Here is a 25,209-nt window from a genome sequence, read left to right on the forward strand (position 1 = left end):
GCATAGTCAATAAAGCAGAAGTAGACGTTTTTATGGAACTCTCTTGCTTTTTTGATGATCCAGCGGATGTTGGCAATTTGATCTCTGGTTCCTCTGCCTTTTCTAAATCCAGCTTGAACATCTGGAATTTCTTGGTTCACATTCTGTTGAAGCCTCGCTTAGAGAATTTTGAGCATTACTTTACTAGTGTGTGAGATGAGTGCAATTGTGCAGTAGTTTAAACATTCTTTGGCATTGCCTTTCTTTGGGATTGGAATGAAAACGGACCTTTTCCAGTCCTGTGGCCACTGTTGAGTTTTCCAAATTTCTTGGCACATTGAGTGCAGCACTGTCACAGCATCATCTTTTCAGATTTAAAATAGCTTAACTGGAATTCCATCACCTCCACTAGCTTTGTTCCTAGTGATGCTTCCTAAGGTCCACTTGACTTCACATTCCAGGATGTCCGGCTCTAGGTGAGTGATCTTTTTTGTATAGTTCTTCTGTGTATTCTTGCCACCTCTTCTTAATATCTTCTGCTTCTGTTAGGTCCATACCGTTTCTGTTCTTTATTGTGCCCATCTTACATGAAATTTTCCCTTGGTATCTCTAATTTTCTTGAAGAGATCTCTAGTCTTACATTCTATTGTTTTTCTCTATTTCTTTGCATTGATCACTGAGAAAGGTGTTCTCTCTCCTTGCTGTTCTTTGGAACTCCGCATTCAGATGGGTATATCTTTGCTTTTCTCCTTTGCCTTTAGTGTCTCTTTTCTCAGCTGTTTTACCATTTATTTAAATAGAGTGGATTAAAGATGTAGATTCAGTTGAAAAGATGGGTATGTGGAGTGGTTCCTGAAGTTAGATTCATATGGACTACTTAACCATGGTTGGTGGTTTTGTTTGTTTGCTGTTTTGTTGTTGTTGTTTCTGAAGTGAAAAATCATAATGCTTTATTGAAGAAACACAAAAGGACTTTCTTGGCAATAAGTTGTACTTGCAAGGAGAGAACTGGAGGGTTAGTGTGTATTCAAAAGGCCTGCAAAGAACTCAAGATGATAAGGTATCTTCACTCTAGTGCATTACCACTGATGTCAGGGAAGGGAGCTGGCTATTTGTTGTCCTCTTTCAAACACATGTTACTAACTCTTGCTTCCAAGTAACTGACTGTTGGAAACAACCTCACCTGTCTCCTATTTGCTCCTCCATATCTGCTCTCCACCCCTTCCCTGCTCTTGTGTCAGGAAGAGCTGACTCCGCCTGGATTACACCTGTGATAATCCCTTGTCCTGCTTGGTATCTCTGTGGATTCAGGTAGTGAGACGTATCTGCTGGAGATTCAAGGCCAGAAGATAGTGGGGTCATAGTCCTTATTGCCTAAGATGGATCACCAAGGGTTGACTGCAGACTCTAAACATTCCCTTTGCCTCTAGAGGCCTAAGTGTAATAATAACCACTAGCCCTTGAGGTAGTGCACCATCACTTGTTGGTTTTCCCTGACTCTTACCTGCACCTCTGTAAGTAATTTAATGTATGTGTGTGCTCAGTTGTGATTGACTCTTTGGGATGCTGTGGACTGTAACCCACCAGGCTCTGTCTGTCCCTGGGATTCTCCAGGCAAGACTACTAGAGCAAGTTGCCATTTCCTCTTCCAGGGGATCTTCCGGACCTAGGGATTGAGCCTCCTGGGGCTCCTGCATTGGCAGACAGATTCTTTACCACTGAGCCATTTGTTGGGAAGCTCTCAAATAATTTAATAACTCTCTTCAAATTATTCAGTTTGCACTTTCCACCTGATATCTGATGGGAACTTACCTGACCTCATTTGCCACTGCTGAACCTCTGTTAGGTTAAGTCATTTGGCCTGTCTTCTGCCAGATTCTGCCTCTGCTTCTTAGTTCAAAATAAATGAAAAAAGACTCGATTTAATTTATGTTTTGTACCCAGATCACACAGATCATTAGCCATCCCATGAATTATCTGCCCTTGGGTAGGCTCCCTATCTGGCCTGGAGAAAAAAGTTATTTGGTTCAAAATACTGCCATCAAGGCAATGGGGATGAGAAAACCAGATACCAGTAGGAATGTGAGAAAGGTACATCCTTTAACCAGGTTTCCTTCCCTTTTCCCTATCTTAGTGAGTGTACCACCATATAACCTAGGAGTGACCCTTTACTCCCTTAACCCTCACTCTCCATAATCTATTAATTTACAAATATCTCTCAAGCATCTGCCAAGCAGGTTCTAGACACTCACCAAGACCAGTTGATTGTACCTCCTAAGTGTCTATCACAAAGTCTTACTTTCTCCACTGCCACTACCCTACTCTAACTGCCTTTATGCTTCTGTAATACTGTTACATTGAAAAGACTAATGCTGAAGCTCCAATACTTTGGCCACCTGATTCTAAGTGTTCACTCATTGGAAAAGACCCTGATGCTGGGAAAGACTGAAGGCAAAAAAATAAGGGAACCGCAAAATATGAGATGGTTGGATGGCATCATAGTCTTGATGGACATGAGTTTGAGAGAACTCTGACAGATAGTGAAGGACAGGGAAGCCTGATGTGCTGTGGTCCACTGGGTCGCAAAGAGTCAGACATGACTTAGTGACTGAACAACAATACTGTTACAATCTTTTAACTGGCCAGCCTCTCTCCCTCCACTTAGACTTATTTAATATAATTACTGTGAAGATTATATAAGATAATATGTGTAAAATGCTTACCAAGAGCTTAGCTCAATACTACTACCTATTTTTATGCTTTTAAATGCATATGCTTAACCAACCATTAATTTTACTGCATTACCAAGGTTAGAAGTCTGATCTTTTTTTTTTTTATTATTTAAATGGGAAACTGGAATCTGGAACAGAGGTATAGGATTATCTTTTCAAAAAAGAAAGAATGGGTCTCTAAGGCTCAGAAGTAATGGAATATCTAAAGTAATTATACAAACTTGATGATCACATGTTCAAATGAACCTCTAAGAGGTGAATCTTGTTTTTCCTGTTTATAATATGTTAATATATATCTTCAAGGGACTTTCCAAAGTCCTAAATTTCAAGGATAAGATAAAACTGAGCCCAGAGATTTTTTTTAGACTTTTTTTTTTTTTGGTTGTGCTGGGTCTTCATTAATGTGAGAGGGCTTTCTCTAGTTGCAGAGATGGGGGCTTCTCTTGTTGTGGAGCACAGGCTCTAACCACACAGACTTCAGTAGCTGTGGTGCATGGCTTAGTTGCTCCACAGTATGTGGGATCTTCCCGGACCAGGGATAGAAACTGTCTCCTGTGTTGGCAGGGGTATTCTTAACCACTGGATCACCAGGGAAGTCCCCTAGAGATTTTTTTTAATTCATATATTTTTGGCTGTGCTAAGTCTTCATTGCTGCGTGCAGGCTTTCTCTAGCTGTGGCAAGTGGGGACTACTCTTAGTTGTGGTGCACCAGCTTCTCATTGTGTTGGCTTATCTCACTGTGGAGCACAGGATTTAAGACGGGTGGATTTCAGTAGTTGTGGTGCACAGGCTTAGTTGCCCCTCTGTATGTGCGATCTTCCCAGATAAAGAATCGAACCCATGTCCCCTGCACTGGAAGGCTGATTCTTAACCACTGGACCACTGGGGAACTCCCGAGTTTTTTTTTTTTTTAACTACCTATAAAATAACATTTTTTAAAAAGATTTTTAAACTAGATATGCTACTGCTAAGTCGCTTCAGTCGTGTCCAACTCTTAGCAACCCCATGGACTGCAGCCTACCAGGCTCCTCCACCCATGGAATTTTCCAGGCAAGAGTACTAGAGTGGGTTGCCATTGCCTTCTCCGATTGAGCCATTCTTACCTCCTATTGAAGAGCCTTAGACTCTGTTTATCATAATTGCTTTAATAATAAGCTAATTCTAAGGTAAGTAGTAAATGCTTCCACTTATCTCTAAGCTTCAACGTAGGATCAATGATAATGTGCTTTGCTCCTTCCCTTCACTTAATACAACTGAGGTATTCAATGTTAGATAAAGTCAGAATAAAAGCACCTTTATAAAAATTTGCTTTTTTTTTTTTTAACCTTATCTGTGTCATACAGATAGGTAAAAACCCTGTGCTTATCATAGCTTCAAAACAAAACTAGGCTACCTTTCAGTCAGATTGCCATTCCTAACAAGGTAGATCTCTCTATTTTTAGGTAGGTTCAAATTCAGACTTAAATTGAAGAAAATAGGGAAAACCACTAGATCATTCAGGTATGACCTAAATCAAATCCCTTATGATTATACAGTGGAAGTGAGAAATAGATTTAAGGGCCTAGATCTGATAGATAGAGTGCCTGATGAACTATGGAATGAGGTTCGTGACATTGTACAGGAGACAGGGATCAAGACCATCCCCATGGAAAAGAAATGCAAAAAGGCAAAATGGCTGTCTAGGGAGGCCTTACAAATAGCTTTGAAAAGAAGAGAAGTGAAAAACAAAGGAGAAAAGGAAAGATATAAGCATCTGAAGGCAGAGTTCCAAAGAATAGCAAGAAGAGATAAGAAAGCCTTCTTCAGCAATCAATGCAAAGAAATAGAAGAAAACAACAGAATGGGAAAGACTAGAGATCTCTTCAAGAAAATTAGAGATACCAAGGGAGCATTTCATGCAAAGATGGGCTCGATAATGGACAGAAATGGTATGGGCCTAACAGAAGCAGAAGATATTAAGAAGAGGTGGCAAGAATACACAGAAGAACTGTACAAAAAAGATCTTCACGACCCAGATAATCACGATGGTGTGATCACTCACCTAGAGCCAGACATCCTGGAATGTGAAGTCAAGTGGGCCTTAGAAAGCATCACTACAAACAAAGCTAGTGGAGATGATGGAATTCCAGTTGAGCTATTTCAAATCCTGAAAGATGATGCTGTGAAAGTGCTGCACTCAATATGCCAGCAAATTTGGAAAACTCAGCAGTGGCCACAGGACTGGAAAAGATCCGTTTTCATTCCAATCCCAAAGAAAGGCAATGCCAGAGAATGCTCAAACTACCGCACAATTGCACTCATCTCACACGCTAGTAAAGTAATGCCCAAAATTCTCCAAGCCAGGCTTCAGCAATACGTGAACCGTGAACTTTCTGATGTTCAAGCTGGTTTTAGAAAAGGCAGAGGAACCAGAGATCAAATTGCCAACATCTGCTGCATCATGGAAAAAGCAAGAGAGTTCCAGAAAAACATCTATTTCTGCTTTATTGACTATGCCAAAGCCTTTGACTGTGCGGATCACAATAAACTGTGGAAAATTCTGAAAGAGATGGGAATACCAGACCACCTGATCTGCCTCTTGAGAAATTTGTATGCAGGTCAGGAAGCAACAGTTAGAACTGGACATGGAACAAAAGACTGGTTCCAAATAGGAAAAGGAGTACATCAAGGCTGTATATTGTCACCCTGCTTATTTAACTTATATGCAGAGTACATCATGAGAAACGCTGGGCTGGAAGAAGCACAAGCTGGAATCAAGATTGCCGGGAGAAATATCAATAACCTCAGATATGCAGATGACACCACCCGTATGGCAGAAAGTGAAGAGGAACTAAAAAGCCTCTTGATGAGAGTGAAAGAGGAGAGTGAAAAAGTTGGCTTAAAGCTCAACATTCAGAAAACGAAGATCACGGCATCTGGTCCCATCACTTCATAGGAAATAGATGGGGAAACAGTGGAAACAGTGTCAGACTTTATTTTTCTGGGCTCCAAAATCACTGCAGATGGTGACTGTAGCCATGAAATTAAAAGACGCTTACTCCTTGGAAGGAAAGTTATGATGAACCTATTAAAAAGCAGAGACTACTTTGCCAACAAAGGTTCGTCTAGTCAAGGCTATGGTTTTTCCTGTGGTCATGTATGGATGTGAAAGTTGGACTGTGAAGAAGGCTGAGCGCTGAAGAATTGATGCTTTTGAACTGTGGTGTTGGAGAAGACTATTGAGAGTCCCTTGGACTGCAAGGAGATCCAACCAGTCCATTCTGAAGGAGATCAGCCCTGGGATTTCTTTGGAAAGAATGATGCTAAAGCTGAAACTCCAGTACTCTGGCCACCTCATGTGAAGAATTGACTCATTGGAAAAGACTCTGATGCTGGGAGGGATTGGGGACAACAGAGGATGAGATGGCTGGATGGCATCACTGACTCGATGGACGTGAGTCTGAGTGAACTCCAGGAGTTGGTGATGGACAGGGAGGCCTGGCGTGCTGCGATTCATGGGGTCGCAAAAAATCGGACACGACTGAGCGACTGATCTGATCTGATCTGTTCTGAATACACCAGTTTAATGAAAGTGAAAGAGGAGAGTGAAAAAACTGGCTTAAAACTCAACATTCAAAAAATGAAGATAATGGCATTCAGCCACATCACTTCATGGCAAATAGATGGGGAAACACTGTAAACAGTGACAGACTTTATTTTCTTGGGCTCCAAAATCTGCAGATTTTGACTGCAGATCATGGCTGCAGATGCTGACTACAGCCATGAAATTAAGAGATGCTTGCTCCTGGGAAGAAAAACTATGACAAACCTAGACAGCATATTAAAAAGCAGAGACATTACTTTGCTGACAAAGGCCTGTAGTCAAAGCTACGGTTTTTCCAGTAGTCATGTATGGATGTGAGAGTTGGACTATAAACAAAGCTGAGCACTGAAGAATTGATGCTTTTGAACTATAATGTTGGAGAAGACTTCTTGAGAGTCCCTTGGACTGCAAGGAGATCAAACTAGTCAATCCTAAAGAAAATCAGTCCTGAACATTCATTGGAAGGAATTATGCTGAAGCTGAAGCTCCAATACCTTGGCCACCTGATGTGAAGAACTGACTCATTGTAAAAGATCCTGAAGCTGGGAAAGATTGAAGGCAGGAGGAGAAGGTGATGACAGAGGATGAGATAGTTGGATGGCATCAGCAACTCAATGGACATGAGTTTGAGCAAGCTCTGGAGTTGGTGATGTATGGGGAAGCCTGGTGTGCTGCAGTCCATGGACTCGCAAAGAGTCAGACATGACTGAGCAACTGAACTGAACTGAACAAAATAGGAACTTTCAAAAGTTTAAGTGTCTTTCTTGAAAACTCTCAGCCAGTAATGCCTAGAGTTGACACTCAACAACTGTCTGCCTTTCCTGCCACATTATTTACTCTTTGTGCTTTTACAATAACTTGAAATAACACAAATAATAGTTAAGTAATATTTAATCTTTAAAAAAATGTTTTAAAAGTATAAGCTCAAGGAAGCATATCTTTTTCTCTTTCAGTTTTCAAAGAACAGATTTTCAAATAGTAGGGTATACAACAAATTAATAACCCTTCTGAATTCTTCAACCAGTTAGATTTAATATTAGTATAGCTTTATGAATACTGGCACAAATTCAAGTTCAAATCAGTGGTTGACATAAGAAGAAGTAAACTTTGTAGAGAAATTAAGGAAAAGTTTTTATCACCTTCTTAATATTTAACTGGAGAAGGCAATGGCACCCCACTCCAGTACTCTTGACTGGAAAATCCCATGGACGGAGGAGCCTGGTAGGCTGCAGTCCATGGGGTCGCTAAGAGTCTGACATGACTGAGTGACTTCACTTCACTTCACTTTCACTTTAGTATTTATCATAGTTTATTATTGGTAAATTAATAAATATGCACTGGGTGCTTACTGTGATCCAGTGGCTGGGCTAGACCCTTGGAATACACTGGTGAACCTGGTCACTGGTTAGTTCTGAAACTTATACAGAAAGGCAGAATGCATAGTACAGTAGCTTTCACACCTCGTGACTCTCTCTCTCTATATATAATTGAGTCAAAAGCTTCAAAACCAGTACTCATCCTTACTAAATGAGTAAGGATTTATTCTTTTCCATTTTAATTTTTTTCAAGAAGCCCTAAATTTCTTGATACAGGTACATATAGATTGTAACCTACAGTTAGAAAATAAAAATGACAGTGGCACTGGTTAAAATGAAACTACACTGCCTGCCCAGTTGCTTCAGTCATGTCTGACTCTTTGTGGCCCCGTGAACCCCTCCAGGCTCCTCTGTCCATGGGATTCTCCAGGCAAGAATTCTGCAGTGGGTTGCCATGCCCTCTTCCGGGGGATCTTCTCAACCCAGAAATTGAACCTGTGTCTCCTCCAACTCCTGTATTGGCAGGCGGTTTCTTTACAACTAGCACCCCTGGGGAGCCCATAACTAGACTGTTGTTGTTCAGTCATCTGGGTTCAAATAGCAGCTCTGCCACTTCCTAACAGTTATTGTTCAATCACTCAGTTGTGTCTGACTCTTTGCAACCTCATGGACTGCAACACACCAGGCGCCCCTGTCCTTCACCATCTCCCAGAGCTTACTCAAACTCCTGTCCATCGAGTTGGTGATGCCATCCAGCCATCTCATCCTCTGTCATCCCCTTCTCCTCCTGCCTTCAATCTTTCCCAGCACCAGAGTCTTTTCCAATGAGTTACTTCCTTGCATTAGGTGGCCAAAGTATTGGAGCTTTAGCTTCAGCATCATTTAATTTTAATTGGTTTATGTTGTGTTCTCAGGCTGCATCAGTTTTTCAAAAGTTGAGCCCTGCCCCCTTCCCTCCTGTTTCATTTATGGTCCACCTTGGAACTGTCATAGTGCCTGTGGATGTTTCATTTAGTTTGCTGTGTGTTGAAAGTGAAGTCGCTCAGTTGTGTCCGACTCTTTGCGATCCCATAAAAAGAAGTAAATCCTCCATCCATGGGATTTTCCAGGCAAAAGTGCTGGAGTGGATTGCCATTTCCTTCTCCAGGGGATCTTCCCGACCCAGGAATCAAACCCGGGTCTCCCGGGTTGCAGGCAGACGCTTTACAGCCTGAGCCACCAGGAACTATTAATTTGTTGCTATGTGTTACAATGAGCCTATACTGCAGCTCAAGGTTTAGTGGAAGATGACTCATCTGCCTTCTTGAACCCATTTCGTTCTAATCAGTTTATGTCATGTCCTTGGGCTATATCATTCTTTTAAATGTTATGCCCTGCCCTCCTTCCCTCCTGTTTTATTACTATTATAATAATTATTAAAGGAAACTAACAAAGAGCAAACAAACTCATTACTTACAGATTATTGATAAATGTTATGAAGGAAACAAATAAGGTAAAATTTAACTGACAATTAAAGGATGAGAAGAACCAGGCTCTGGGACAAGTATTTAAAGTTAAAATGAAAGTATTTAAAGTTAAAATGAAAGAAGTTTGGTGTTAAGGACTGAAAGAAGATGAGTGAAGAGGGAGTGTTTTTACTGAGGCCTGATAAGAGGACTGTAGCTAGGACACAATAAACAAAGCATGGGTTGGAGAGATTGGAGAGATAGCCTAAGGCAAACCTGCAGCTTGCAGAGGTGGTGAAAGTGAATGTGTTAGTTGTTCAGTCAGGTCTGACTCTTTGTGACCCCATGGACTGTAGCCTTCCAGGCTCCTCTGTCCATGGAATTCTCCAGGCAAGAATACTAGAATGAATTGCCATTCCCTTTTCCAGGGGCTCTTCCTGACCCAGGAATTGAACCTAAGTCTCCTGCATTGCAGGCAGATTCTTTTCCATCTGAACCACCAGGGAAGCTATAAGTGGTAGGGCTTGAATTTTATTCTCAGAGTAATAGGAAACCACAAAAAGGTTTCTATCATTGAAAACAATTGCTGCAAAATGGAAAATAAAGGGAGATGGGCAGTGACAAAAGCCAAAATGTGATAAAAATAAGTGATTGTAGCAGTCCAGGAATGAAACATTGGTCTGGATTCAAGTTGTGGCAGTACATATGGCAGTAGAGTGACTTAAGATTCATTTTGGAAATAGGACTTGCTGATCTAATAGCTGTTCAAAGTAAGATAAAGAAAAGAATCAAGTTCTAAATTTCTCCCTAGAATAATGGGTTGAGATAGGAGTGTGGGTATAGACACTTTGCCTCATCTTCTTAGTATCCTTAGCATGTAATTAAGTCAGAGAAATTTTTAAGAATTGACTGAGAGTAAAATCGGAATCAAAATGTGAGGACTAAACATGAAAATCAGGTTCAACCTCATTCGAAATTAGGGGAAAGCATGGGAATTCCCAGGCAATTTAGTGGTTAGGACTCCAGGTTTCCACTGCAGGGGTCACTGGTTGATCCCTGGTTGGGGAACTAAGATCTCAAGAGCTTTGTGGCATGGCAGAAAAAGAAAGAAAGAAGTCAGGAAAATACAGCTTAAAACCACTATAACCCATCAGTGTGGCTACAAAAAGGTCTGACACTTTCAAAATTATTGATGAGGATGGGGATTAATGAGAACTTTTATACAGTAGTAATATAAATTAGCACAACCATTTTGGAAATCTGTTTGCCAGTATGTAGTGTGGTTGAACATGAACATATCTCTGACCCAGGCATTTTACTCCTATGTATATACCCAACAGTAACTGGCGCACCAGAAGACATGAACCAAATGTTCATAGCAGAATTAGTTTGGTTTTGTGTGTGTGGGGGGGCAGGGGAGGGATGTGCCATGAGGCAGGTGAGGGATAGAACCTGTGTCTCCTGCAGTGGCAGTGCAGAGTCCTAACCACCAACCAGGGAATTCCTACTAGTATTTCTTACAATGAGAGTATTTTAAAATTTGAACATCTCAAAGTTGTGATAGACATATCTGTCCACCATAAAGTACATAGGCATGAAGATACCTCCTAACTCTTACTCTCCATTGCTCTTGAGTCTATGATGACCAAACCTGTCTTTTCATCAAAAATTTGCCTATTGAGGACTTCCGTGGTAGTACAATGAATAAGAATCCACCTGCCAATGCAGGGGACATGGGTTCAATTCCTAGTCTGGGAAGATTCCACATGCTGTGGAGCAACTAAGCCTGTGTGTCCACAACTACTGAGCCTGCATGCTGTGACTACTGAAGCCCATGTGTTTAGAATCTGTGCTCTGTAACAAGAAAAGCCACCGAAGTGAGAAGCTCTCACTGCAACTAGAGAAAGCCCGCACAAAGCAAAGACGACTCAGTGCAAACCAAAAATAAATAAATAAAAAAAAAAAAAAAAAAAAGATTTGCCTATACAGAAGGGATTTATGGATTATCTTGATCAGGACTTGGCTAACTGTAACCTCTGGATCAAACCCTGTCCACCACTTATTTTATACACGTGCAGTGTAAGAGTAGCTTTACATTTTAAAATTTTAATTTGATTTTTATTTTATATTGAAGTATAGTTGTGGCTCAGATGGTAAAGCATCTGCCTACAATGCAGGAAACCCAGGTTCGATCCCTGGGTCAGGAAGTTCCCCTGGACAAGGAAATGGCAACCCACTCCAGTATTCTTGCCTGGAAAATCCCTTGGACCAAGGAGCTTGGTAGGCTATAGTCCATGGGGTTGCAAAGAGTTGGACACGACTGAACCACTTCATTTCACTTCACTTCATAGTTGATTTACAATGTTGTGTTAGTTTCAGGTCTACAGGAAAGTGATTCAGTTACACATATTCTTAGATTCTTTTCCCATGTGGGTTGTTACAGAATACTGACTGGCTTTTACATTTTTTCCCTCTTTTTTGTTCCTTTTTTTTTTTTTTGTATCTTTGGATATTTTTTTAAAATAAAATAGTACATATTTAAGGTATACAGTATGATGGTTTGATATACATAAGAATAGCAAAATGACACTTTCAGTTCAGTTCAGTTCAGTCGCTCAATCGTGTCCGACTCTGCAACCCCATGAATCGCAGCACGCCAGGCATTGCTGTCTATCACCATCTCCCGGAGTTCACTGAGACTCACGTCCATCGAGTCAGTGATGCCATCCAGCCATCTCATCTTCTGTCCCCTTCTTCTCCTGCCCCCAATTGCTCCCAGCATCAGAGTCTTTTCCAATGAGTCAACTCTTCACATGAGGTGGCCAAAGTACTGGAGTTACAGCTTTAGCATCATTCCTTCCAAAGAACACCCAGGGCTGATCTCCTTTAGAATGGACTGGTTAGATCTCCTTGCAGTCCAAGGGACTCTCGAGAGTCTTCTCCAACACCACAGTTCAAAAGCATCAATTCTAAAGCACTCAGCTTTCTTCACAGTCCAACTCTCACATCCATACATGACCACTGGAAAAACCATAGCCTTGACTAGACAGACCTTTGTTGGCAAAGTAATGTCTCTGCTTTTCAATATGCTATCTAGGTTGGTCATAACTTTTCTTCCAAGGAGTAAGCGTCTTTTAATTTCATGGCTGCAGTCACCATCTGCAGTGACTTTGGAGCCCAAAAAGATAAAGTCTGACACTGTTTCCACTGTTTCCCCATCTATTTCCCATGAAGTGATGGGACCAGATGCCATGATCTTGATTTTCTGAATGTTGAGCTTTAAGCCAACTTTTTCACTCTCCTCTTTCACTCTCATCAAGAGGCTTTTTAGTTCCTCTTCACTTTCTGCCATAAGGGTGGTGTCATCTGCATATCTGAGGTTATTGATATTTCTCCCGGCAATCTTGATTCCAGCTTGTGCTTCTTCCAGCCCAGCATTTCTCATGATGTACTCTGCATAGAAGTTAAATAAGCAGGGTGACAATATACAGCCTTGACGAACTCCTTTTCCTGTTTGGAACCAGTCTTTTGTTCCATGTCCAGTTCTAACTGTTGCTTCCTGACCTGCATACAGGTTTCTCAAGAGGCAGGTCAGGTGGTCTGGTATTCCCATCTCTTGAAGAATTTTCCACAGTTTATTGTGATCCATACAGTCAAAGGCTTTGGCATAGTTTTACCATATATTTTTTTATGATGATAGCAGTTAAAATTTATGCTCTTAGCAAATTTCCAGTATTTTATAGTGTTTTTGTTTTTTTTTAATATCCATTTATTTTTTTGGCTGTGCCAGGTCTTAGTTGTGGCAAGCAGGATTTTTTGTTTGTTTGTTTTGGTACCAAATTAGTTTATTTGAAGGAATGGTACTAAAGAAAGAACTTAAGTAGATGTTTTGGTACAACTTATAGAAAAGATGCTGCTACTACTGCTGCTAAGTCGCTTCAGTCTTGTCTGACTCTGTGCGACCCCATAGACGGCAGCCCACCAGGCTCCCCCGTCCCTGGGATTCTCTAGGCAAGAGCTCTGGAGTGGGTTGCCATTGCCTTCTCCAATGCATGAAAGTGAAAGTGAATAGAAAAGATGATTATAACCCAAATATACATGTACTGCCTTGGTGACTAGGGAAGTCACCCCTGTGGCTACGGGAAGCCAGCTTGAGGCTTAGCTCTCACCGTGTCCCAGGGTGTGCTTGTCAAAGAGGTACTCTGCCATGCCAGATCCAGGGGCCCAGATCTTGCGCAGACTGGTTTTGTGGTCACCCAATTCTTTGATGGCTTCCACCTGCTTGTTCAGGTAATGCGTCTCCATAAAATCACACAGATGGGGGTCATTTTTTTCAGTGGCCAGTTTGTGCAGTTCCAGTAGTGACTGATTCACACTTCTTTCCAAGCATGGTGCACATTCCATTGCATTCAGCCCATTCTCCCAGTCATCGTGGTCTGGTTTCTTGATATCCTGAAGGAAGATTTGGCCACCTCGTCGGTTGTGCAGCTTCATCCGTTTCTCAGCATATTCCCTCTCCTCATGAGATTGGTGAAGAAAGTATTTGGCAAAGTTCTTCAAAGTCCCATCATCACGGTCAAGATAGTATGACATGGACAGGTAGACATAGGAGGCATTAGAGCTCCAGGTTGATCTGGCGGTTGATGGTGGCCTCTGAGTCCTGGTGGTAGTTCCAGCGCACCTGCGACTGGGATGCGGTCGTCATCGTAGGCGGCTGAGAAGAGGCGGTGGTGGTGGCCGCTGTGCGGCACTGGAGCAGCGGCGGGGACCTTGGGCCTGTTGGAGGGCACTGTCAGGTGGTGAGGAGTCCGGCTGGGGCGGGGACGAGCAGGCGGGGGAGGAGCTACCGGGTTCCCTTCGAGCACTGTTGGCGCAGAAAACCCGGGCGACTCTCCACGAAGACTGTCCATGCAGGAATTTCAGTTGCAGCATGGGGACTCTAAGTTGTGGCATATGGGATGTGGTTCCCTGACCAGGGATTGAACCTGGGCCCCCTGCTTTGAGAGCAGAGTCTTAGCCACCAGATCACCAGGGAAGTCCCTGATACAACATTAAGAACTGTAGTCATCATGTTGTATATTAGATCTCTAGACTTAATAAGCCAAACTTTTAAACGACACTTCTCCATTCACTTTACTCCCCCTCCCCCCACCCCACCAGACTCAGTTATTTGCTTGTCTTTCAGCATCTGTCAGGAACTCTTACAAGTAATGCAGGAAAACCTGAGAAAATCAACTTCCTGAGCTAGCTTGCAGACAGCTTACAATGAAAACCCCACTCCAGGACAGGAAAGGGCAGTTTCTGCCTTTCGGTACTTCAAAAATTGTCCCCGAGGTGGGTGCACCGTTCCTGGAAGTACTGCAGTATCAGGTCGTGAACAGAGCAAGTTCCTATTCCAACTCTCTGCTTCAAAAATCCATTTAATATATTGTTCTCGGATAGAGGATGTATCAGATATTAAACTGATAAGAACAGATACTACACTTGATCTTAGCCAGAAGGCTGAGAAGCCATAAATTCACTTTTAAATATGATAATGGCTGGGGTCAATAGCTATTAGCTTGGAATTTGACCTCCATCAATGTAATAATTGTATATTGCATAAAATTTTAAAGTCTAGAATATATTTGATGCAAACTTTAAAAATGTTGGACCTTAGACATCTTGTTGAGGTTCCCCTCCAAGGAAACCAAAGCCATAAGGTCAGTTGTATAATTGAGTAGCTTTTCAGAATAAAAATCTAGCTCCTTCTGACTGCAACACCTTTTCTAACCAGATCTTTCAGCCTAAAGGCCTGAATCTTAATTTTCCTCTTAACTTGTTATTATATCTTTTAGTATTAAAAAGTAAAAGGAAGTTTTTGTGGTACATAAAAACTATATGAAATTTAAATTCCAGTTGTATAAATAAGTTTTATTGGGATGCAGCATGCTCATACATTTATGTACTGCCTATGGCTACCTTTGCACTACAATGGTAGAGTTGAGTACTTGTGACAGAGACCATATGTGGTGCTTTAACCACTTTGTACTATTGCTAAAAGGCAGATATCCAGAGAATAGAGTCTAATCAAATGCTGTAAATGGCTTCCAAAGGATGGTGAATATGTTTAATTAAAAGCATTTGCCTTAAATGGATATCAATCGTTTGGCAGCACATATCTGCATGAAAAGTTGCTTTTAAAGTTGAAATATGTGAAATTTCGTTATGGAACAGCATTTACAGATGACTATTTGGAACAGATTTTGATGTAGATCTGGAGTGTTTTCTGACACCATCCATCAATTCTATTTCCTGACTCTCCTACACCACCTGGGTGTCCAACAGTTCAGTTCAGTTCTGACATGAACTACTTCAGAACTTAAAAAACACCCAGTCCCATAAGTCTGCCCTCACTTTAGTTTTTATCATTTTTTTCTTTTTTTTTTTAAACTTTTTATTTTGCATTGGCGCATGGTCAATTAACAATGTTGTGATAGTTTCAGGTGGACAGCAAAGGGACTCAACCATACACATACATGTATTCATTCTCCCCCAAACTCCCCTGCCCTCACTTTAGGCATCAGCAACAAACAGAGTACTCAGGCCCCCCACACTTTTGCCCAGCCAATTACAAATCAGAGGTTCCCACAACCTCCTCTTTAGGTTTGATAATTCATTCGAAAGGCTCATACAACTCAGGGAAACACTTTGTTTACATTTTTTAATTTATCATGAAGGATACAACTCTGGAACAGCCAGATGAAAGAGATGCACAGGGCAAAGTATGGGGGAGGAGGGACTGAGTTTCCCTCCTCTCTCCCAGCATGTCACACCCACCCTCCCCTTCACAGCACCTTGATGTGTTCACCAAAAGTTTCATCACTTAGCCATGTTGATTAAATCATTGGCCATTGGTAATTAATTCAGCCTCCAGTCCCTCTCTCCCATTGTACTGACTGTACAATAAAAGCCAAAAGAATGTACATGCTGCCAAGGTAACCTGCAGGCCAACCATGTATATCAGCCGCAGAGGTGTCCATAAGAACTCTACAGAGCTGGCTCGCGACCTGTTCACTAATTTCAGAGAGAGAAAGGGAATTATAAGATGTGCAAATAACTGCATGAATACAGGTAAAAACAGAACCAACTAATGGGGTAACAGAGGGAGGGAGGCTCTTCTTTGGATGTTTGACCCTAGGGCAGCAGGGGCCAGGCTGAACAGAAAAGGGAGCTGCACTAAAGCTCCCCTCCTTTTCCTGAAGGATCTCTCAGGGTAACAAGCAAAAGTATGACCAGGCCCCCAGTCTGGCCCCAGATCATCTATGGAAAGGAAAAATGTGCCCCCAGACTGGAGGAGGGCATGGCAACTGGAGGAGGGCGTGGTAACCCACTCCAGTAGTCTTGCCTGGAGAATCCCATGGACAGAGAAACCTGGTGGCCTACAGTCCATGGGGTTGCAAAGAGTCGGACACAACTGAGGCGACTTAGCATGCACACACAGGCAGGGGCCACACTGTCACCTGGAGCTCTGTTTGTCTCCGCTGGCTTTGCCACTGAACCAACTGTGTCACAGGATCTTCAAAGGTGTGAGTTTTCTAGCCAGGAAACTGGAGGTCTAATCCCAAATCAGCAGCACTCCTGCAGCCAGAACTCAGGCTTCACAGAAAAGTCTCAACTGCTGCCTTAGAAGCCTGCCTCTGCGAGCGTTTCTTTCCGATCTCTCCTCCTTCACTAGAAGAGTGACAAAACCAGTTGCATGGGGTATAAGTCACACGAAGCAGGACTTGGGTGGCCCTGCTTACCCAGAGGAATTGGAGCTGGGGCAGCTTCTGTGGCGTGGCCGGGGAAGCGGAGACTGAGCCACCAGGGGGCCCCTGGCGGCATCCCCACCGCCTGGGGTGGAGAAGGTGGGGGCAGCCTGCTCAGGGGGCCCGCACAGCAGTGACGGCGATCCCCTGGTCACCAGTGTATCCTCTGTCCGCGTGCTTCAGGGCCTTTGTACCTCCAAAGGGATTTTCAAACTCTACTATGTGGCCTGCAGATAGATCTAGATGCTTTCTTCATACAGGCATTTTCTTTGTGTCATTCATTTAAATTTCCCCACAGGTGGAGAATATCTCCATGACAAGATCCTTCATCACATGCTTCATCAGCTTCCTGATACGCACTTTGTGGGGTTTCAGGAAAGGTCTCTGCTTTTTTTCCTTTTTCATCTCTTTTAAGTGGTTTGCATGGGAAGCAGGAACACCACCTTTTGGCACATGTGCGTCGAGAGAGACTTAAGTGGCACAGGAGCTGCTGGGAGCTGGAGGTGCTAGACGGACTGACTTGCTGAAACTTTCCCTGCCCTTGAGCTGCTGCTAGTGTTGGGGTCACAGCTGGAGGTGGAGCAGGATGAAGATCTGCTGCTACCCTTGGAAGCACTGTGTCTATTGTTTTACCCCTGTCTCAATGCTTCTCACTTTACTCCTTGGTGCTCCTTTATCTTTAGAGCGATCCTTAGATGTCTCACTTCTAACTTGAACCTGGGAAAGTATCCCTAAAAGATGGCTGCTGCTGCTGCTAAGTCACTTCAGTCGTGTCCGTCTCTGTGTGACCCCATAGACGGCAGCCCACCAGGCTTCCCCGTCTCTGGGATTCTCCAGGCAAGAACACTGGAGTGGGTTGCCATGTCCTTCTCCAATGCATGAAAGTGAAAAGTGAAAGAGAAGTCACTCAGTTGTGTCCAACCCTCAGCGACCCCATGGACTGCAGCCTTCCAGGCTCCTCCTTCCATGGGATTTTCCAGGCAAGAGTACTGGAGTGGGGTTCCATTGCCTTCTCCCTAAAAGATGGCACTTCTCACCAAAGAATAGGATCTTCCACCAAGGCTATCGCTTCCCTCTCTCCTCAGCTGCTGAATCTAATGTACAGTTGATCCTTGAACAACAGGCGGTTGAACTGCTTGGGTCCGTCCAAAATACCTGGACTTTTAAAAAAGTAATAAACACCACAGCACTGCAGGACCAAAGCAGTGTTGGTAGAATATAGGAATGCTGAGCAGGGAATACTTTGGAACCAAGTACACCTAATGTGGGGCTGGCTATAAATTATAGAAGGATTTCTTGCTTTGCAGAGGGTCAAAGCTCCTAACTTAACCCCTGAGTTTCAAGGGTCAACTGTGGTTTAAAATTATAATCTGGTACACGGAAAAGAGCACTACACTCGGAATGGACCAGCTGGTAGTCCTTGAACTATTCCAGCATAAAAAATGAATCAGACCTGCTTGTTTTACAGACTGGGTTTGGAGAGGGTGGGGCACAAACAGTTGAGTACTTAAATATAATGAGATAAGGGTAAGATAAATGTAAGCTCTGGGGGTTATAGAAAGAAAAGATTAGAAACTTTATTGTTGTTGTTCAGTTGCTCAGTTGTGTAAAGCTATTTGGGAGCCCATGGAGTCTCCTCAATCAGGAAGATTCCCTGGAGAAGGAAATGGCAACCCACTCCTGTATTCTTGCCTGGAGAATCCCCATAGACAGAGGAGCCTGGTGGGCTACAGTCCATGAGATCACAAAGAGTCAGACATGACTGAGAGACTAACACACTAAAGTAGACATAGTAATTCTAGCCATTATTGTGAACTCATTTGTTACGATATAGCAAGATAAGTGAAAATATCTTTAAAATTGCAAAACATTAATAAATGTGTTAATATGAGCATCCATTTTAAAGAAACTTTTTTAGTGTAAAACAACTTGAAATTTATAGAAGTGCTATACCAAAGCCTTTGACTGTGTGGATCACAATAAACTGTGGAAAATTCTTCAAGAGATGGGAATACCAGACCACCTGACCTGCCTCTTGCGAAACCTGTATGCAGGTCAGGAAGCAACAGTTAGAACTGGACATGGAACAAAAGACTGGTTCCAAATAGGAAAAGGAGTTCGTCAAGGCTGTATATTGTCACTCTCCTTATTTAACTTCTATGCAGAGTACATCATGAGAAATGCTGGGCTGGAGGAAGCACAAGCTGGAATCAAGATTGCCGGGAGAATGACAGAAAGTGAAGAGGACCTAAAAACCCTCTTGATTAAAGTGGAAGTGGAGAGTGAAAAAGTTGGCTTAAAGCTCAACATTCACAAAACTGAGATCATGGCATCCGGTCCCATCACTTCATGGCAAATAGATGGGGAAACAGTGGAAACAGTGGCTGACTTTACTTTTGGGGGCTCCAAAATCTCTGCAGATGGTGACTGTAGCCATGAAATTAAGATGTTTACTGCTTGGACGGAAAGTTATGACCAACCTAGATAGCATATTCAAAAGCAGAGACATTACTTTGCCAACAAAGGTCCGTCTAGGCAAGGCTATGGTTTTTCCAGTAGTCATGTATAGATGTGAGAAAGCTGAGCACCGAAGAATTGATGCTTTTGAACTGTGGTGTTAGAGAAGACTCTTCAGAGTCCCTTGGATTGCAAGGAGATCCAACCAGTCCATCTTAAAGGAGATCAGTCCTGAGTGTTCATTGGAAGGACTGATGTTGAAGCTGAAACTCCAATACTTTGGCCACCTGCTGTGAAGAGCTGACTCATTTGAAAAGACCCTGATGCTGGGAAAGATTGAGGGCAGGAGGAGAAGATGACATGGTTGGATGGCATCACTGACTCAATGGACATGAGTTTGGGTAAACTTTGGGAGTTGGTGATGGGACAGGGAGGCCTGGTGTGCTGCGGTCCACGGGGTCGCAAAGAGCCTGACACAACTAAGGGACTGAACTGAACTGAAAGGAAGTAGCAAGATTTCCCAAATGACTTTCATTGATCTACACCTAAAATCTTAACGTAACTATGGTTCATTTGTCAAAACTAAGAAAGTTTCCCACTAATGTCCTTTTTCTGTTCCAGGATAGAAAACAATGGTTTTTAATGAATTAGAGAATGAAAAGTTAATATGGTTTGAGATACCACATTGCATTGTTTAAGAAACGATCACTTATGGTATTTGGGTGTAGTATCAAGGAGGAATATCCTCAATTATCTAAAAAGGAAAACACTTTTCCTTCTTCCAGCCAGATTTTATTCACATCCTTTTAACCTTTCAGAACAGATCAAATGCAGAAGTGGATATGGCAGTCCAGCTGTCTTCTCTAAAGTTAGATATTTAAGTTTCACAAGACTAAAATAATGCTACACTACTAAAAATATTTTTTTGGGGTATTGGAAAACAAGTTACTTTTTATTAAAACTGTTAACATTTGTGAGTGTTCCAGTCTTTAAAAGTATTTATTAATGTTTGACTGCATCTGGCCTTAGTTGCAGCTTGTGGGCTCTTCATTATGTCATGTGAGATCTTTTGTTGGGGTGCACGGACTCTCTCATAGCTTCCTTTGTGGCTCAGCTGGTAAAGAATGTGCCTGCAATGTGGGACACCTGGGTTCAGTCCCTGGGTTGGAAAGATTCCCTGGAGAAGGGAAAGGGTACCCATTCTAGTATTCTGGCCTAGAGAATTTCGTGGACTATATGTATATGTATAGTCCATGGCGTCCAAAGAGACGCAACTGAGCGACCTTCACTTTCATGGACTGTCTACTTGTGACACACAGGCTCAGCTGCTCTGTGACATGTGGGGTATTACTTTCCCAACCAGGGATCAATCCTGTGTCCTCTTGCATTACAAGGCAGATTCTTAACCATTAGGTCACTGAGGAAGTCCCAAGATAAGTTCAAGTCTTAACCTCCAGTACCTTGAATATGATCTTAGGAAATGGATTTTTGCAGATGTAATCTAGTTAAAATTAGATCGTACTGGATTAGAGTGGGTCCTAATCCAATGACTGATGTCCTTATAAGAAGAGAGTAATTTGGATACAGAAATGAGAATGCCATGTGAGGAAGGAGGCAAAGATTGGAATCATGCATCTACAGGCCAAGGAATGCTACAAATTGTCTTCAACCATCAGGAGCTAGGAGCAGGGCATGTAGCAGATCTTTCACTGTAAACTTCAGAGGGAGCAAGGACCTATGGACACCTTGAGTTTGGCCTTCTAACCTCCAGAACTGCGAGGAAATTTCTGTTGTTTGTGGCTGCTGCTGCTACTGCTAAGTCGCTTCAGTCGTGTCTGACTCTGTGCAACCCCATAGACAGCAGCCCACTAGGCTCCTCTGTCCCTGGGATTCTCCAGGCAAGAATACTGGAGTGGATTGCCATGTCCTTCTCCAATGCAGGAAAGTGAAAAGTGAAAGTGAAGGTGCTCAGTCATGTCCGACTCTTAGCGACCCCATGGACTGCAGCCTACCAGGCTCCTCTGTCCATGGGATTTTCTAGGCAAGAGTACTGGAATGGGTTGCTATTGCCTTCTCCTTCTTTTGGTTAAGGCCATTTTGTGTTACATTTTTCACAGTGACCCTAGAAATCTAATACAACATGTATTGGTTTATTATTTTAAAATTAATCAATATTTTAAAATATTTCTTAGTTTCAATTTGTAAAGTGGTAATATTGATAAATGTAATCCACATAACTGAAAGCTCCCTAGGGCCTTCACGTGTTAAATGTATAAAGGGTTCCTAAGATCAAAAAGAGAACCGTTGTCCTTTTTCTTCCCTAGATGCCTCAAAATCTTAACCATACCTATAATATCAGTCACCCTATAAACACTGGTGGTTCCAAGTCTTTTTTTTCCCCCCTTCTGTCCAGTTCTCTGCTCTGAGTCTCTGATTTACATATCCTACTGTCTATTTTTTAGACATCAAAAATCTGTATATGCCAGACTGGGTTCTAGATGCTTTCCCTCACACTGGTCTTCTTCCAGGGTTCTCTTCGAAAGGCTTATACCTTATACCACTTGCTTATACCTCATTCCAACTCATCACCAATCCATCATCTGAAATCCATCCAGCTCTCTCTGTATCCACCCACTGCTATCATAATCTTAGCTATAATCATTCTTCACCTGGGCCACTTTAATAGCCTTCTAGCTTATCTCTGCAAGGACTGCCGGCCCCCTACAACTTGTTCTTTTCATTGAAGCCAGAGTTAATTTCTTAAAACACATGAAATCATATATTTAATCTCCACCAACTTCATGTCTCCCCCACTTCATCCCCACCTGAAGAAAACACTTCATGGCTTTCTGTAGCTTTGCGTGAATACCAAAATCCTTAACCTAACCTACAGGACAATGCATGATCTAGTCATAACACTTCTAAAATATTTTTAGGAGCAGATTCCGTTAAACAGACTTAACTCTTTGATCAGTTCTTCTATGCTTAGTCACTCAGTTGTGTCCAACTCTTTGTGACCCCATGGACTGCAGCTTGACAGGCTCCTCTGTACACGGGGGTTCTCCAGGCAAGAATACTGGAGTACATTGCCATTTCCTTAGAGCAGCAGTTAAGCTAGTTTTATTTTTATACTGTTTTTTAACTAAAATAATTATGGGGGTGTGTGTCAATTCTTGTCCCTTTTAATTTTACATTGTGAATGTTCTTTAAAGATTTTTTTTTTTTTTGGCTGTGCCCCACAGCTTGTGGGATCTTAGTTCCCCAGGCAGGGATGGGACCTATGACTCCTGCAGTGGAAGTGCAGAGTCTTAAACCACTGGACGGCCAGGGAAGTCCCAAATTAGGCCATGTTAATCAAATGTGACATGGGTGTTCTGTATTTAGAATAAAACCTCTTGAACATAACAAGTAATTTTTTAAATAGACTTTTATTGTGAATATAAAATATCTGGAAATGATTTTAAAATTTCAGTTACAGAGTTAATAATTCAATGATCTTTACAAAAGAAAGCACCACATTAAAATTTACATTCATAAGACACAATCTAAAAATGCATATGCTAAAATGATTCAACAGTACTTACAGTTTTATCTTGGAATTTTTTTAAACCACAGATCTAAACTGAGGTCTCAAGCTCAGATGTCTTCAGGGCCAAGTGGGAAACACAAAGTAGTGAAGTAGTCTCATGTAAGAGCCTGGAGTCTGGTGAGCTATGGCAAACGGGGGACTGCATACCCAATACAAAGACTTTCTGAATTCAGAAGTTTTGGAGTTATGCACACTGAATAAAACAATTGTGGGCCAAGCTGGCCTGAATTGACTGTCAGTTTGCAGCTCTGGGCTAAATGAATTTCTAGCAAGTTACGTACCCAATCTTAAAAATGAGAACATTTCTTTAGGTAGTTGTGTGGATATGTTCTTAAAACATCTGACTAAGAGAAGAAATTTTTAAAAATACCTTTTTTCACATTTATTTAGGAGAAATTAGTTATGCCTAAGAGTTTATTAAAATTAAATGAATTTTATTCTTTTACAAATAGAAAGTTACATACATTATTATGTACATTATTGCTTATAGGAAATATTTATGTGAAAAATAAAGTACTGGGTTTGCTCAAGCCATTGCTCAGAAAGCATTCAATCACCTCACTAAATACATAAGAAAATACTTGTATTTCAGTTAACCAACAAGTTTATCTTTAAAGAATATTTTGTTGGAGAACTTTAGTAATTTCATACTGTCAGTATAAAGGTTCTAATCTAAACAAGTAAAATTTTACAGCTCAAACCATGTTTGTTCATTATGTCAAAGCAGTTTTACAGAATTTACAACATTGTATGCCATTGGTGACTTCACGTTAATCATTTAAAAATAGTTTTTAAAAATTAAGGTGATGGAGGCATTATAAGGACAAATAAAATCTCCTTTAAAAAGGCTGCAAAAGCACCTTATAATTCAAATATCCTTACTAGAGTACGACTACTTATAATAAAGTAACCCACAGACAACACATACTTCAAACAAATGCAACTCAAATACATTTATTCCTACCAAAATATCTTCTACTTTTAAAAAACATTTTAGCTCTTGGCTTCAGAAGTTTAACATAAAAAGAAAGCACCAAGTGTAACCATATAATACTTCTTTTTAAAAAGGTTTAAAAGTTACTAGTTATTATATCTTTTCTATAAAGTGAAGTGTATATGGGACAAATCAATTTTATAAGTGGCCATTAATTTCTGAAATTAAAAAGTCAAAGCTGTTTAAGTATCTGGCTTAAAGTTAGATGTTTAGCAAACTCTAAGTATGTATACAAGAAAATGTTAAGAAATTGTTATCAAGTAATGCAATAGGTCTGTGTCCATTTTCATTTTTCATGAATTGAAACTTTTCAAGTAGGGGAAATATGTTTGGCATTTTTTTTTTCTAACCTCATATTTGGCAAAGTTTTAAAGTCTTATGCATCTTATCTTCATTCTCACATTCAATTATTAAAAGCACTTAAATACAAAGCAATCAGGATTTCTTAGAATTCAAAGTTAACATTAACACTGATTTTACACAGAATTATCCATGGCAGAAAATTAGTATTGAAAATAGGATTATAAATTCACTATGGATCCATAGAAGAAACATGTTTCTCAAATCAAGTCAATAATAGAAATACCATGTAAGGGAATATGTACAACACAGGCTGACATATTACAAACCAAGTTTGATTTAGCAGTTCTTTAAAAACCAAAAGGGTTTCTATGAATGCCTTTATTTTAAATCAATAAATTATTCATAATAAAAATGTAAAGTTTTCATAAATAACAAGAGAATAGATAATTGATTTTTATGGGACTCCCACAAACTAACAAAATATTTAACATTATTTCACCAAATGTTGGTTTAGAATTATTCAAATGTATTTAAAGATAACAGTTGACTGATTTGTAATATAAATTCCAGGCTCAACTGACAGCAGGTAGAGTATATAGTGCTGTCTGCGCTTGTTCTTCACATCATCAAAGGGTGGAGCTCCTTTTGTGAGAAACATGATGGCTCCACTGGCTGCACAGAGTGATCCCATTAGTTGGCGTATTTATGGAGGAAGCGTTCAAATGCATCATAGATGGCTCGCCTAAAATTAAACATGAAAGAAAAACTTCAAGTATTTGGCAAAAAAGGGGGACAGACAATGCTTTTACTATAAGTTATTTCCAAATACCCTGTAGCTTGCAACCTGGCCTTGTCTCCAAACGGACAGGTACGTGAGGGTGTCTGGATCCATGTAATTCACCACTATTGGAAAACTTCAAATGTGCTTCCAACTTATGGTTCAGAAACTGATGGTTTATAAACTCAAGGTTGATAAAAGCCATCTTTTCCTGAGAAGCACTTTTTTTGTGCCTTGAAATTT

At 41.2% G+C, this 25,209-nt stretch overlaps 1 protein-coding gene and 2 pseudogenes across 9 annotated transcripts in view; all 3 read right to left on the reverse strand.

Moving 5' to 3' along the window:
- Nucleotides 1-13,117: 13,117 nt before the first annotated feature.
- On the reverse strand, nucleotides 13,118-14,202 carry LOC107133282 (ferritin heavy chain-like; annotated as a pseudogene).
- A 186-nt stretch (nucleotides 14,203-14,388) lies between these two features.
- Nucleotides 14,389-14,569, reverse strand: LOC112442103 (uncharacterized; annotated as a pseudogene).
- An 8,142-nt stretch (nucleotides 14,570-22,711) lies between these two features.
- Nucleotides 22,712-25,209, reverse strand: part of ABHD18 (abhydrolase domain containing 18) — a 39,302-nt gene continuing 36,804 nt past the window's right edge. For 8 of the 9 annotated variants that reach the window (XM_059876051.1, XM_059876053.1, XM_059876054.1 and 5 more), the window contains one exon: nucleotides 22,712-24,930. In XM_059876051.1, coding sequence (XP_059732034.1) covers nucleotides 24,879-24,930 — 52 coding nt within the window. In that variant the 3' untranslated portion in view covers nucleotides 22,712-24,878. The remainder of the gene's footprint in view (nucleotides 24,931-25,209) is intronic. The other variant, NM_001102129.2, reaches the window with a different exon arrangement.

This window comes from Bos taurus, chromosome 17, assembly GCF_002263795.3.
Source record: "Bos taurus isolate L1 Dominette 01449 registration number 42190680 breed Hereford chromosome 17, ARS-UCD2.0, whole genome shotgun sequence".
NCBI lineage: Eukaryota > Metazoa > Chordata > Mammalia > Artiodactyla > Bovidae > Bos > Bos taurus.